Source organism: Meleagris gallopavo, chromosome 16 (genome assembly GCF_905368555.1).
Source record: "Meleagris gallopavo chromosome 16, MGAL_WU_HG_1.1, whole genome shotgun sequence".
Taxonomy (NCBI): domain Eukaryota; kingdom Metazoa; phylum Chordata; class Aves; order Galliformes; family Phasianidae; genus Meleagris; species Meleagris gallopavo.
In genome coordinates, this window is record NC_139419.1 from 8,665,346 (window position 1) to 8,680,172 (window position 14,827).

Genomic DNA, 14,827 nt, shown 5'->3' on the forward strand with positions numbered 1-14,827 from the left:
AGCAGGTTGTGCAGCTCTGCAGTTACCACATATTAAGGCTGAAATGTGAGCCTGAAGTGCCTCCAAAGGAATGGCAAATAGCTCCTCTCAAAGAGATGTTAAGATGGATAAAGCCTCGGTTAGAAAGAGTGACCCGAGAGAAATATTTTTGTATTGAGATTCTGGAATCAACTCTGGTTGAGAACCATAAAGAGAGTCTTTGCTTTAGAAGGTGGGGGTTCCCTGGAGCTGGCTGTCTCCATGGGGTGCTTTGCAGCACTCATACTTCAGTTACTTGCTGGAGACACGTGGAGGAAGTCAGCAACTTAGAGAGCTGTTGGCTGAAGCTCTGTTTGATTTATCAGAGAGCTCTGCATTAAAGAATCTCTGTTATTTGAACATACTTTAATGCTGTTCTGCTCTGTATGAGTCACTTTCTGGATTTTGTTTACATGCTGTCTCCTCTAGTATGAAAATGTTTAGACTGTTAAAAAGTGTTCGGGTGACTGTGTGGTTTCTGTTCATGTCTGATTTGTTTATTAGGTGTAAGTATTGCTTCCATGTTTGTTAACTATTCGCATTTAAAAATACGAACCCAAAACTTTGTTTTGAAAGGAATGCTCATCCAAATGTTTGCTGCATTTTGACATTCACAGCAATGGAACGTGTGTAGGGCTGTGGGCTGACTCACTTCATTCCTGCACAGAGCTTCGTAGCTTTAAAACTACGTAGCTAGCAAGATGTAAAGTGTGCGCAATTACTTTGACCTCTGCGCCAGAATTAGTCTTTGCAACAGCTAATTTTGATGTGCACAGTGCAGAAATTATTCTCTTAAAATTTGGTCTACCTGTTCTATTGACTTTTCACTGATGAGGTTTAGAAATGTCACTGAATTGCTATTTTGCACCTGTGTGGTTTTGTGCTCAATGTCTTACAACGAGGAAGTGAGGATGTGGAGATTTTCCCACTAGAAACCAATTCTATACCTCTGATATGAATCTTCCACATCATTTGACTTTGGAAGATTATTTAACCAACTATTATAATTCTTTCTTGTACCTTGAGGAGGAAGAGGCTCACGCAGTTAGGAAGATGAAGTTGGCTTTGGAAGTCCACCCCAATGCTCTGGCGTATTCCATGACCACATTGGGTGCTGGAATGATGAACAGTATCTTTAATTTCTACTACGTCAAGCTTTTCCTAAACCAATACAGAATTTCAGAAGTAGCGTTTCATCAAGCACAGGTATTGTACAATGGATGCGTTGGTTTTCGTGGTGTGTTTGCATCTGTGATATTGTAACAAAGGTGAAGTTTTTTGGTTTGTTTTGTGGTGGTATTTTTTTACTTATTAATTCCTTTTGAATGCAAAGCAAATGGTTATACAGTACCTTCCTTTTAAGTTTTGTTATTGCATATGCAAGTATATGTACAAGTGAAACACACTGTTTACAATCTGCAGACAAAAATCTTAAACTTTAATTGCTGGGAAGATTAGCTTGAAGTAATCTTTTGAACTAATCTTGCATCTCAGCTCCAGAGGTACATTTTTGACTAGTGCTTTCCTATGGATTGTTCAAGTACTTAAATACTGCCCCAGTTCTGCAAGTCCTTAGCTGGGTGTGCAGCTCCTGCTGTAAATTCTAGCTGGCTCATGTTCTGCATCACTTGCAATGAGTGGGCAAGGTAGGAGCTCTCAGAGGAGTGAGGTTGTAGCCACGGGGGTTCACCTGGCATTGGGCACTGCCTACTTACGCTTTCTTTTTTTATTCTATTTCATAATTGCTGTAAACCTTTAAATACTTTTGATAATTTGGTCCCAAGTCTGTTTTTGCTCTTTTCGTCTCTTATTCTTTAAGTAGAGATTCTTTAAATAAATATGGTGTTTATTACTTCTTACTTGTATAACCTCTGCAGGGAACTCACACTACTGATCAGTTGTGTTGTTTGTCCCAGGTTGTATTTATGATATGGAACGCCATTAATGATCCACTTTTTGGCTATATTCAAGACAACTCCCAATTGCCATGCTGCTCCAGACGCCAGTTTTCAATTCTGTACGGAGCTCCGCTATACGCGTTGGCCTTTTTGCTTCCTTGGTTTCCTTGGAGACATTATGAAGAAGGTGACTGGCTGAGTGGGCTCCACCTCATTGTTGCATTATGTGCTTTTGATGGTTTGCTTACCTTTGTGCTGCTCGCACAGTGCGCGCTCTTTGCAGAAATTTCAACAAGACATGAAAGCAGGCTTCAGCTTATAAAATACAACCAAGTAGCAACATTAATCGGATCAACAAGCGTTCTCTTTTGTGGCCTGATATCAGATAATATGGAAAATTTTGCTTATTTTCAGGCTTTTGCTGTTTTGATTGCAGCATTAGCAACAGCTTGTATGTATTACACAGGCAAATACAGTACCAGTCAGTATGAGCAGAGAGGAATTCCTGCCGAGAATGCTGATCGAGGCAATGGTGACAGAGCTCTCTCCTGGTCCTCGGTGATCTCATTAACCAAACAGATTATGACAGAGAAAAACTTTTTATTTTTTGTTACTATGAACTTCTTCCAAGTTTTCCACTTAGCCTTCTGCAACAATTTTATGATGATCTTTGCGGATAATCTCATTCCTCAGGATGTCCTTTCTTCTTCTATAAGAAGCATCATGTATGGAGCAGGCTTCATTTGTCCTCAGGTAGGCAGGATCATGTTTTGAATTTCAGAATACAGGAATGTGTTTTGTCTGTCCTCGTTAGATGAAGGTATCTGTTCACACTGCTTGTTGAAAGAATGCTGTATCCTACACGAACAATTGGCCATACTGAGAAGCAAATCTAGTTCACCAATGCTCTAAAAGAAGAGAGTACCCATAGGTACAGTCTAACCGGGTGAAAGGCTGGGTTAGTGAGAAGAGACGAGCAGGCAGGCCAGTAGAAAATCGTTTTACAAGAAGGTGAAATGTGAGCATACAGCGAGTCCTACAGGATTCATAACACCTAAGTGTAACTGAAGAAAAATGTGGCCAAGGTAAAAAGTTTTTTCAAGCAAAAGATGTAGAATTTGGTGTACTTTTCTCTTTGATTTTGATTTGCAATATACGATGAAAGAATAATCTCTTCTTTGGTAAATTTTTGAAACAAACTGCACAAAGCATTGGAAAAAGTATTAGGTATTAAGAGCATTGTTGAAGTACGTATCTCAGTCATAGGAACAAAACAAAACGGTGCTTTTGGAGAGTAATACATTCCCATTTGTTTTGTTGTTTGCTGTCTTTATCAGCTGTGTACACTGGGTATGGGGAAAGATGTTTCCAGCAGGGATGGAGTAGGAGGAATTAAATGTAAAAGAAAGGGGAGCCCAAACCAGTAGTAATGTGTGGGCAAAAGAAAAGCAGCAAAAATGTGTCCCACAGAGTGCAAACACTCTTGTCTGCAGTGAATAAAAAAAATTGTTGTTTCTTCCCTTCTAACATCGTGCACTGGATTTTTAAAATTTTTCCTTGTGTTTACTTGCTGGATTTCTCTAAAGCTGAGAATGTAGACTTCCAGCACAGGTACCGACGGTGCTGGGAATTTCTGAAAATTAATGTTCTTTAAGTTGTAATGCTTTCCTGTAGGAAGAACTTCGAAGAAGGAGCAGTTGGAATTCACAGTTCTATTTCGGTTGCTTTTTTGGCTTTTGCATGTATGGCATGGAGTCACTGACTTTTTTCTCTCAGAATCTTAAGCATACCTTTCCTGTTCTATAAACTGAATATTAATCATCCCAACTGTAATTTTTACAGGTTTTAGGGTTTCTTTTTTTTTTTTTTTTCTCTATAGCTCAAACAAGTACGAACTTTGAAAGTAAATCAGAAACTTCAGAAGTAAGGAGAGCTAAAATACACTCAAGATACAGCAGTCACCGGTGTTGGTGAAATCATTGTGACAGTGTGAAGCAGTCTTTCAGAAGATGCATTTCTCTCTGCTCCCCAGAGACTCTTTGTCTCGGCGGTCACTGAACCATAGTATGTGCCGTGACCTTATTTCTCTCAGGTTTTGTCCCTGTGAGTTCAAGATATAATAAGAGAATTCTCTGGTGGCAATGTCCTGAGCTTCACTCACTGGAAGAGCACCCAACCCCTGTAAAACAAAGCACCTTCTTACAGGATGCTGCAGAGGTCTGTGCTGAGATGGGCTTCTGTCTTAGGTTCCTTGTAGCAGTGGGTGCAGAGAGTAAAACCTGCCTTTCAGGGTCAGCCTGTTGCTGAAACAAATCTAAATGTAAAGCATTACTAAGTTACTGTTTTTCTTAGAAACATGCTGTTTTAGAAATCTGCAGGTAATAAGGGATTTCTAAATGGTGCTTCCCTTTTCTCAGAGGAGATCATGGTTCTTACAATAACACACTTAACATCTTCGAATGCATCATATAAGCACAATTCTGCAAAAACCAGAGAACAGCCTTGGGGGACAATATGTTTAGTTTCTTACAATCAGATCTTCTTACTATACCAACTTCCCAGATTTGTTTTCCCTCTCTGTTAATGTGGGCATTAAATAATAGTTAGGCAGTGTGGGGAGTAGGACTTTCCTGGGGACGTGACAGTTCTTATCTAGCTGGAGTGACAGGACCATTCATACCTGGTAAGGCTAACAGAGAATGATCCACTAGATATTTCCATATTTCCCTTTGTTCAATTCTTATGTTTTTATTTTATTTGTTTTTATGTTTTTTAGGGAGCTTTTTTCCTCCTCCTTTGATGTGTAGTAATGATTTATTTGTGTCTTTCTGTCCTTGAAAGGTCTCCCTACTGCTGAAATATTGTACTATGTCTTTGCCTCATATATTTGTATTTCTTTTCAGTGCCTTGTTCTTCTCAGTCATGCTTCGTTGAAGAAGTTTGGTTATTACAGAATCATCTTGTTTTCCTTTTACTTTGAAGGAGTAGCCGCCGCTGTCATGTTTGTTCTAGGACCAGGGCATTATTATCTCTTGGCATTTTATCTGACAATAAACATGTAAGTAAGTACCCTTCTTTTTTTCATACATACCAGTTAAATAATTTCAACAGAGTGGACACCTGTTTCTGTAGCATAAAAATTTTAACTCTGCTTTTTTTTTTTTCTTTCTGGTCTGTTTCATCTGTCAGGAAACTGAAAACTTCTCTCAGCTTTCACTTCAGCTTTTAATTTCTTCTTAAAATCCAACCAAAGAAAAAACAAAGCAACACAAAAAACCCAAACCCATGAAAAGTAACTAAGGTTTGCAGCCAAATTCCTCCAGCCGTATCTCTGTTTTAACATGAGACAAATTCAGATTCAAGAGAAGCAGAACCACTTTTCAACCACAGAGACAGAGATCTTGGTAGAGAAACTCTTCAGACTGTTTGCTGGAGAGCCTCAGACCTCATTTGGTACTGAATGAACACTTGTGGGTTGCACTGCAGAACAAGTGCCAATAAGTCAAGTATCCATTAGATAACGAGTACTAAGTCGCATTTTCAGTGATAGTGGGGGAATATGCCAAGAAATAGAACTTGCATTGAGGAAGTATATTATTACATATGCAAAAAATTTAATTAAAAATGAAGACCAGCTTGTATACATCAGTTCGTTTTTCTCTCTTTGTTTCCTGTTACATTGCTGCATTTCTACGTGTTCTTTCCTACCCTTTTTTTTTTTTTTTTCCCCTTGTTTTCATTCTCATTTTCAGTATTTCATGGGCTACTGTAACACTGAGCTGTGTGGCCAATAAATTGCATTTCATTACCTGCGTACTTTAAATGATGAAGATATATTTGGATTTCCACAGGAAAATCTTATAAGGTACCTATAGGTTCTTTAAAGTGCTAATTGTTCATAGCCTCTTGTAAGTACGAGCTAATCACAGCCAAAATGTAGTGAAATGAAGAAATTCTATTATTTGAATATAGTTTCAGTTCAGCAGTTTTACTAAGATCAGATTTCTGTATGTATGAACATACATATGTATGTATGTATGCAAAATGTGAATGTGTTTAGGAATACATATAAGTTTTTTTTTTTTTTTTTTTTTACTGTTCTCATTCTACTTTGAAGTTTGTCTTACATCTAATCTTTCCAGTCCTCTCCAGTTGTTCTCAGACTTCAAGAGGAAATTTGCAGTTTTTCTTTCTTCTTTAGCGTTTCTTCTCTTCATGTCATTTTAAATAATATTTGGTGATAACATCAAGCAAGTATTTATGACTTTTTTCATCAGTGTCCAGGAAAAAGAAGGGGTGAAAAAACCCCTTTTAGGTATGCCTATCGATTTCTACTTCACAATTAAAACAGATCTAACAGTGCTTTCAGAGTTTGTTTCAAGACATATTGCTGTGTTTTAGTGGCAGCTTTGTGTGCTTGCAGGACTGTGAGTGTGGTTGGTGTGTTGCTTGCATGTCAAATTAGGCATCAATTACCATTTTTTATTATGAAAATGTGTTTTTAAAAAAATGTTTTGTTTTCCCGTAGGGTAATTGTACAAGCTTCGTTTAGTTTGTTCAATTTGCCTTTGGCTGATATTGTTGATGCAGATTTAATCAAGCACAAGCGAAGGTATGTCGGTCTTAACTGCTTTTCTTGAAAGATGCTGTATATTTACCATGCTACTCTTCAGTAAATTAGCTGATGTTAAAGTGAAGGCAGGAAGTGATCTGGGTGCTTGTCACAGAAGTATGTCCTGTCAGAACAACTTAGCACAAATAAAGAACTTGAATGAAGTTTCCTGCAGTTATTTCAGCAGAGTAATTTGAACAGTTTATTAGGCGGTTTCTAGTTTTAATTGCATGTTGTATACTCCAAGTTCTTCATGTTTTTTTTTGTGTGTTTATTCACGTCAGCTTAAACCAAATTACTTTGTAATCCAGTGCATCCACTGTCACCTTACTGACACAGAAAAAGAGTTTAGAAAGTTTAACCTGTGCTACTCACGGTGCAAATTTCAAAGTGTAAGTGGCTGCTGTTATCTCTCTGAAAAGAAATCCAAGATAAAACCTGCCGAGACCTTGAGTACGACAATTGATAGATCTCTGGGATTTATATCAAAGTGCAAATAACTTCCTGCTGGTTCCATCAATGATTGTATTAGTGCAGATTCAATCTTGGTGAAAGGGTATTAAAGGACTTCACCCTCAAAGGTGACAACTGGTGCAGCACTTTCTTTTTTGGCCTCACAAGTGTATTCTTAAAGTGTAACTAATTTTCCGTGCACTGTTCAGGTTAGCTTTCAGAGCTAACAGTTGAACTTGAGTGCAAGTCATTTCAGAACTGGGGCCAAGTTGTTTGGAGCCCAGAGGTTTTTTACCTTTTATTTCCACAGAAAATGAAATTCTGTTATGATAGCTGGTCAGTGTATGAAATGTACGAAAGACAAAGCTAGCGTTTGCACATTAACAGGATTTAAAGTATCACTGTTGTAATTGTGTATTTTTATTTTCTGAAATACCTAGATCACCGCTTTCCTCTATGGTTTTTGGTACCAATGCTTTATTTACCAAGCCTGCTCAGTCTTTGGCTCCAATGCTTGTGGTTACAATACTGAATCAATTTGGTTATGAGAACTTGAATAATGAAGTTGCTCAGCATGATCCAAGGTGAGTTCAAAAGGGATACTTTAAATCAGAGAAACTAAAGGGGAATAATCCTGTCATATAAAAAACACATTAGTCTGCTGTTAGTTTCCATCAGCTGCACTTCAGAAACAGTTTTCTGTGTGGTATTATTTTGTTGTTAGGTAGAAATAGAAATGTTTTCTAGTTTGTTGGTTTTGTTTATTTGTTTTTTAAGAATAAACCTTCTATCAAGCAATACATTTGAGGATACCTACCTAATTTTGAGGGGGGGGGAAAGGATACGTTGCAATATTTAACCATTTTTGGTTCTCTGTGAAAAATAAAAAGCAATGTTTGAGATTACCAAATGCTTCTTATTAAGATAGATGCAATCCTGGCTGCTGTATTTTGCTATCTCGTAAGTCCATTTCCTTAAATGTATAATCTTAATAGGGCTGGTTTGGTGTTTTTTTTTTTTTTTTTTGTGAGAGAGAGAAAGCAGTTTAATCACTGGAGGGAGGGAATTTCCATCAAGGAGGAGTATCATTTTGACTTCAATACTACTTACCATTCTAATGCTAATGATTTCACTGCTTTCCCTGGAGACCTTAATACGGAGCATAGAGCTGTGGTTGCTAGCTAACACATTATAAATGCATGGGCTTTTATAAAAACAAATTATCAGGGTTTACTCTAAAAAGGTCATAGACTTTTATGACCAACAAGAAGAAGTGACATCATGAAGAATAACTGGAGTCAGGACTAAAAGGCAAAAATCAGTCTGATTGGGATTTGCTTGAAAGAACAACATAGATATCCTAGGAACTATATAACTTTCTACACAGAATTTAGAGAAGCTAAAAAAATGCATAGAAGACAATTGTATAACAGACTTATGTGGAGATAGGTCTTCAAGGAGAAGAGGCTGATTTTGTGTCCTCTACTGCTGGGAAAATGTTTCATATTTGAGGAATTTTCTAAAATGAAAAAAAAGGAGGAAAGTACAGCATAAAAGGACAACAGGTGGTCTTCTGAAAAGCATCCTGACATAAAGTAGGCTTAAGTTTAAGACTGAGAACAGTTCCTTTGATTTTAATTCTGTAGATAGCCAGAGAGAAGTTGTGAAGAGGACACGAGTCTCATTATAATGTCAAATTAGATTACTGATTTTTGCTGAAGAGTGATGTGACTGAGTGGATGTTGGATTGTGAGAGGGCTGAATATATTAATTTGGAAGGTTCAGTGAAGTTCAGATTTGAAACATGAAAACTGCAGATCTGATCCAACTTAGAGGAATGATGCCTTTGTGGATAGATTCAAAATTACAGTGTTCTTATTTTTTGCCCAATAAGTAGAGTCTGGTCTACAAGAACAATACATTTATTGACCATAGAGTCGAAATACTTTGCTCACTCTGAAATCTGTATTTTTCTATTGAACGATGTTGAAATTTGATTTATTTAGTTAAGTGCAAGGAACAGGTACAAAGCTGAGATTCAAAGAACACCACAAATGTACTGTCTATCATCATACCTATCCCCTCAAAAATTATTTCTTAGGCATAAAGCAGTCTGCATGCATTCTCTGTATATATCAATGCATACATGCACATCAGCCCTGAACTCCAAATCTAGCCATCCCAGTTTGATCTTAGTAATTGGACTTTTCTACCAACTAGCTCACAAATCCTGTAACCTCTCTGGGGAAGAATAAATGAAAATATTACAAAATATAACTCTCTGGGCTGGTTGTTATATGCTCACTTATCCAAGCATTTCAGAGATCTAGTCTGTTCTACTCTTCCTCCATACCAAAACCTTTCAGCTGACCATCAGCATCACCTCCTTTTTACTTACCTGTGCCAGTATTCAGTTCTGCCTCAATGAGAGTGTCTTAGATATCAGTAATGCCTTCTTCTTTAGGAGGAATCGAGTTCTGTGATTCTGAATACATTATACATTAATATATTAATTATGCCACATTCTTAGGGGATGCTGTAGCTCCACATAAGTTAAGCGTTTTGTAGTGGAAGTTAGTTTCGGAGTTATTTTTGCTTTTTGTTTTTTATCCTTAAAATTTGAGGAACAGTTTGTAGACAGAGTGGTTGTAGTTGCCTGTTTTTGTGTTTGTTTTTTTTTTACTCCATATTGTGTCATCAACTATTACCCATCCCCTCTGGCTTGATTTTTTTTTTTTTTTTTTTTTTTTTTACTATCATTTTATTTTGTTATGCAGTTAAAAAGATACGTAGTTTAAAAACGCCCTCTTCTGGAGAGCTGCTGCAACAGCAGATAATTTCTACAAACCTGCTTTTCAATTTGTGCTTTGGTGAAGGGCTCTTAGTGGCACTTTGATGAACTTGTGTTGAATTGCTGGACTGCACCACTTTCTGTTCAGTCTGAGGGAAGCCTAGGGGCAGATTGTGTGTTTTATTCCTGCATGTGCAAAGAATGACTGAAGATGGAAAACTTAGTTACTGGTACAACTCATTGCTGTGACAAAACTTGAGCTCTGCTCTTGATTTATCCCAACCCCTTAATGAAATATTTTCCCCATTCATTGTTCTCTCTACTATAGATATTTGTCATAACTTGAGGTTTCAACACAACAATTGATATTATTTTCATAAACCAGTATTGTTCACTGAAATCAGATCAGGATTGCACTTGTGAAAGTCAGTAATTTGGCAGATGTTCGTTCTTTTTTTGTCCCTCGTTTTGTATAAACATGGAAGAATTTAGTGTTCAAAACTGCAGTCCTCTTTAGTGTGTAGAACAGGCAGTGTACAAAGCCCGCCATGCTGTTAACTGTGTCTGAGTTCTGTCTTCAACTTCAGATGGGTAAGAAATTTGTCTAAGGCATCCTTGCCAGCGCTGCTGCTATCAGTAAAAATTGGCAGTTGTGATGGTGGTGTGCACGATGTGGCCCTTGTTTACTTGTGCTGAAAATGCAATTGAATTCAGGCCAGTAAACAACTTCCAAGTGGTAAATTGTTGTCGCTGCCAATAAATGTTGGCTGTGGACCAGTGACCTGCTAGTTAACAGTTTGCATTTCTTAAATGTGATTGCCCAAGTGATTAAGTAATTCATCTGAGAGCCTGTGGTTTTTTGTTTCCTTATGGAGCAGTAGAATGTATGTGATTTGAGACAAATTGTGATCGGTGTGGGTGTGTGTATGTATGTACTGAGGAATAAATCTAGGTTATGTGGGGGTTTTGTTGGAGATTGCGAGCATTCTTCTGTTAAATACAGTGAGAGATGAATTCATTCTTTTATGATCTAGATAAACTCTTAGATTTTATTCAAAACCCTGCTCAATTTTACAAGACTTTCGTTCACAAATTTCAAGGCTTTTTGCATCATGTCCATAGCTGTTCTGAGTCTCCAATCCTTATTCCTGAATGCTAAGAAAAAAGTAAATAACAAAAGCTGATTTTCTGAAAGGTAATTTAGGTCCTGTTTCTCAGCTTGAGTTGACTTTCCTGATATTTAAGTAATTAAAATTCAATAATGAACAGAATGTCAGTAGATGATTCTAGTTACTAGATGAATGCCAGAATGTGCGCTTTGGGATGTCAGAAACCATACTGGATAACACAAGAAAAGTTATCTATCTCTCATATTCTCCTTTTTGATTCATAGTTAATGATGCTTTTATTCCTTAAGAAGATTTCGATCAAGAAATACCATTCATTCAGGAAAATGAATGAGAACCTGTATGTTAGTAGTTTCCATTATCTTGTAAAAATGTGTTTCAAAACAGTGAGATGAAATTAATCTTTCTATTTCAAGCAATATATTATACCATACCTGAGTTTTGTGCATTAATCATAACTTCCACCTTGCATTCAGCAACTGTAGTAACATTCTATGTGGATAGCTAGTAGTTCAGATGTGAAATAATTTCATATTAAAATGTTTGCTTCTACTACAGTTTTTCTTTCTCTTCCAGAACATTCAGTGTCACTAAAACTTTTCTGATGCTCTGTTCTATAACTGAATCACATTGCTTTATTTTCTGTATTAAATTACATAGATGTGTAGTAAAGTAGTTATCTCATTTCCTCTCAGCTATTATGAGAGAAGTAAACACTATAAAATATATATCTGTATGTAGAATCAGAAAATATAACTGAAATATATTTGATATCTGAGATGTTTCCTCTATTTAGAATTGATTGTTCACAGTAATGTGTATGTGAACTTTTAAGGTGAATGCTTTAAAATAATTTGTTATGAAATGACCGTAGAAATCAATTGTTTATCTTCTTCATCTTGAAAGCTATGTTTTCATGTTTTTCACCAGTCTGTTTTTAGGTCTTCATGATGCCATGTTCTATTTGATCTGTCTGGTTCCACTTTGCATTGCAGTCGTACAGATCCTGACGTGGACTCCCTTTTCAATCCAGAATAGTCACATGACAGCTGCACACTAAATATTTAACTGTCGGTCATTAATCATCTGATGAACCATACCACAAAAGACTTAGTATATTTTAAGTGTGAAAAAGCAAGATTGCCTTAAGTGGACTGTTAGACCAAATACAGTTTGAGCCACTTCAATAATATTGCACCCTTCTCTGTAATGGAATATAGCAATCCACATTCAGCCTTAATGATGAGCCTATATAGAGGGGTTTTTGAGTTGAGTTATTTAAATGTATTGTGCTTTATCCATAAATACTACTAAAGTCATTTTTGGTATATACTGGTCACTGTTACCTGCTTTGAAGAACGGATATGGCAGATCAGGTGAGGGAATCCCAACTCAGCACTTGGAATTTGAGGGATGTATGTTCTTAACCTTACTGAAAGGTGGAGGATGAATTGTCATATCTGATAAAATGACAGCTCTCTGAGGTTAGGCCATAAGAGCCCAGAGGGACATCCCTCAGGAATGGCAGAGAGATGAAGAAAAAGATGTAGCTGCTGTCCAGCTGACCAGTATCGACTCAAATCTGCCAGCTGCTACAGGAAGAGATCCTGTAAAAAATCTCAAACTAAATTAGAAAAAGATTAAAATGTTATTCAATTAGGTGTTACGGAAAAGGCTCCATACTTCCTCTTTGGCTTTCAAAATGTCTGCACTTTGTGGCAGGTAGATGTAGTTCCTGGCTTGTTGAATGGGAAAATTGTTTTGAGGTACACTGTTGTTAGTTTATACAAAATGTCACTGTGGTAAGAAAAACGTTAGCATATGATATAGCAGTGTTCAGTTAGTTGGTTCAAATCTTAGTACACACATTAAGTCAAACTCTACCTGCTTAGTAGTTTTAGATTGGCAAATTTGTTTCATGTGCTCACTGTTGAATTTAATTAATTAATGATTCACCCAGTCAATGTTAATTTCTGATTTAGCCATACAAAAATCTTTTCAGGCAAGTTTTTGAATGGATCCTGTGATTTTTCTAGAATAAAGTTTTTTATACAATTTCAGAAACATTGAATCTTATTTCTGTTTCACACATGCTGTCCTAATACTCTTGCTATGAGGGCAGGAGAAAGAAAGCATATTTAATCACACCCATAATCAGTCTAAAAAAGAAGTGAAAAACTGGCTTTAATTGAGGTGGCAGTCTTACTATATGAAATAGTGATAGGAAGTTGACAGTATTTTATGATTGACATAATTTGTTCTCTATTTCTCTGTCATTCATTAAACTTTGTTATCCTTTGCTAAACCAACATGATTGGTTTTGGCCATGAATCAAGTAAAGGATGATCAAATTCAAAAGTTCAGTGTCTTTCAACAGCTGGTTTGCCTGCTTTCTCTCCCTATTAGCTCATAGTATCTGAGTTTGAAGTCTTACTGCTGGAAAAATGCCACCATTTATTCTTGATAGTTTAACAGTGTTTAAAATAGCTTCATAATGATAATGGAAATGTAAGTATGTATAATATAGAATAGGAACTGTTTTGATAATTTCAGAGAATGGGAAGTGTGATGCTTTAATCTCATTACTTCATAGAGTTTCTTTATAAATTCTGATAATTTTGATCTTAATAGACAATATGACACAATACACAGTATTACAGTAATGTAATATTGAAAATTGATAAGGTGTCTATCAGATTTAAAGTGATATTGTTTAATAGTAAGAAATGTTACTATGTGATTACTTATGATCTGAAAAAAAAGTAAATGACATCAAAGAATATTTAAGTAGGAAAAAAAACAGATTCTTTTTTTGTGGAGCTTACAGCTGGCTCTGTTCTTGTTTTGTACAAAATGGCCTTTTTAATATCCTGCTGTGACTTTGAAACTGCTCAGTAATTCATGAATACATTAGGTTGATATGGCTAGTGGGATGTTTACATTAGAGTATAGTTGTGTATCTTAATCGGAGCTGTCAGGAAAGACAAGAAGGAAGGGAAGGGAACAGTTAAGATAAGCCACATCTACACAAATAATTATGAGCTCTATCCTGTCAGCTCAGGAAGAAGCTTTTGAAAAGGAACATACAACTGGGGGAGTCTCAGTCATGTCCAGTCTAAAGAGCTGGATGGACCCACAGACACCAGGAGGCATTTGTGAAAGAACTAGATTTCCTAGGTTACCTTATCTAAAATCCTTTCTCCTAAAGGTATCAATTTTTATTCTCTTACAGCCCTCTTTGTAGCACTTTCTTACTTGTAATAGTAATAGAAGATGAAGGTGTTATATTTCTGTGCTTAATTGGGAAAATCGCAGATTTATGTCCTGGAATACTTAAGACTCTCTTAAAAACACTCCCTTCTAGGTAGATATTCAAAACCTCTGGGTATGTTTTGGACCTTTTGCAGCCCAAATATTAAATCAGCTATAGAAATGTTCCACCTAGAGGAAAAAAAAAAAAAAAAAGAAATACTACCTAAAAAGTTAAGGAAAAAGGAGAAATGATTATTTTTTTAAAAAATCCTCCCCAAGAATGCTCATTGCTTTGAATGATGTATACATACACAAGGAGTAGTTTTCTTAGATTGTCCAGCAATTGATGCAGGGTTCAGTTCCACCAGCAGATGTGAAAATAATGTATCAGAATTACTACTTAACTGTGTGCAAATAGTGCATTCCTTATGGCCTGTCAAGAGAAAAATATGATTAGGATCCAGCTACTGCAACAGAATATTAATGACAAATGTATCCCTGAGCAGGAAGTTTGAAATGTCTTATTAAAACATACCCAGTTTCTATATTAACAATATGAATGTAAAAGCTAGTGTATCTCTTATTCAGTATGAAATTAATTATCTGTATTTTACATGTGATAAAATGTTTCCTTGTCACCAACATGTAATTAACCCAAAATAATTTTATTTATTCA

General features: G+C 36.3%; 1 protein-coding gene across 6 annotated transcripts in view; it reads left to right on the forward strand.

Annotated features, from left to right (window-relative positions):
- LOC100547387 (solute carrier family 68 member 1-like) overlaps nt 1-12,963 on the forward strand; it is a 15,804-nt gene extending 2,841 nt beyond the window's left edge. For 4 of the 6 annotated variants that reach the window (XM_085237590.1, XM_085237587.1, XM_010719443.4 and 1 more), the window contains 6 exons: nt 1,045-1,224; nt 1,935-2,669; nt 4,820-4,974; nt 6,445-6,528; nt 7,422-7,565; nt 11,830-12,963. In XM_085237590.1, the coding sequence (XP_085093716.1) occupies nt 1,072-1,224; nt 1,935-2,669; nt 4,820-4,974; nt 6,445-6,528; nt 7,422-7,565; nt 11,830-11,959 (1,401 nt within the window). In that variant the 5' untranslated portion in view covers nt 1,045-1,071 and the 3' untranslated portion in view covers nt 11,960-12,963. The remainder of the gene's footprint in view (nt 1-1,044; nt 1,225-1,934; nt 2,670-4,819; nt 4,975-6,444; nt 6,529-7,421; nt 7,566-11,829) is intronic. The other 2 variants (XM_085237591.1, XM_085237588.1) reach the window with 2 other exon arrangements.
- The last annotated feature ends 1,864 nt before the right edge of the window (nt 12,964-14,827 follow it).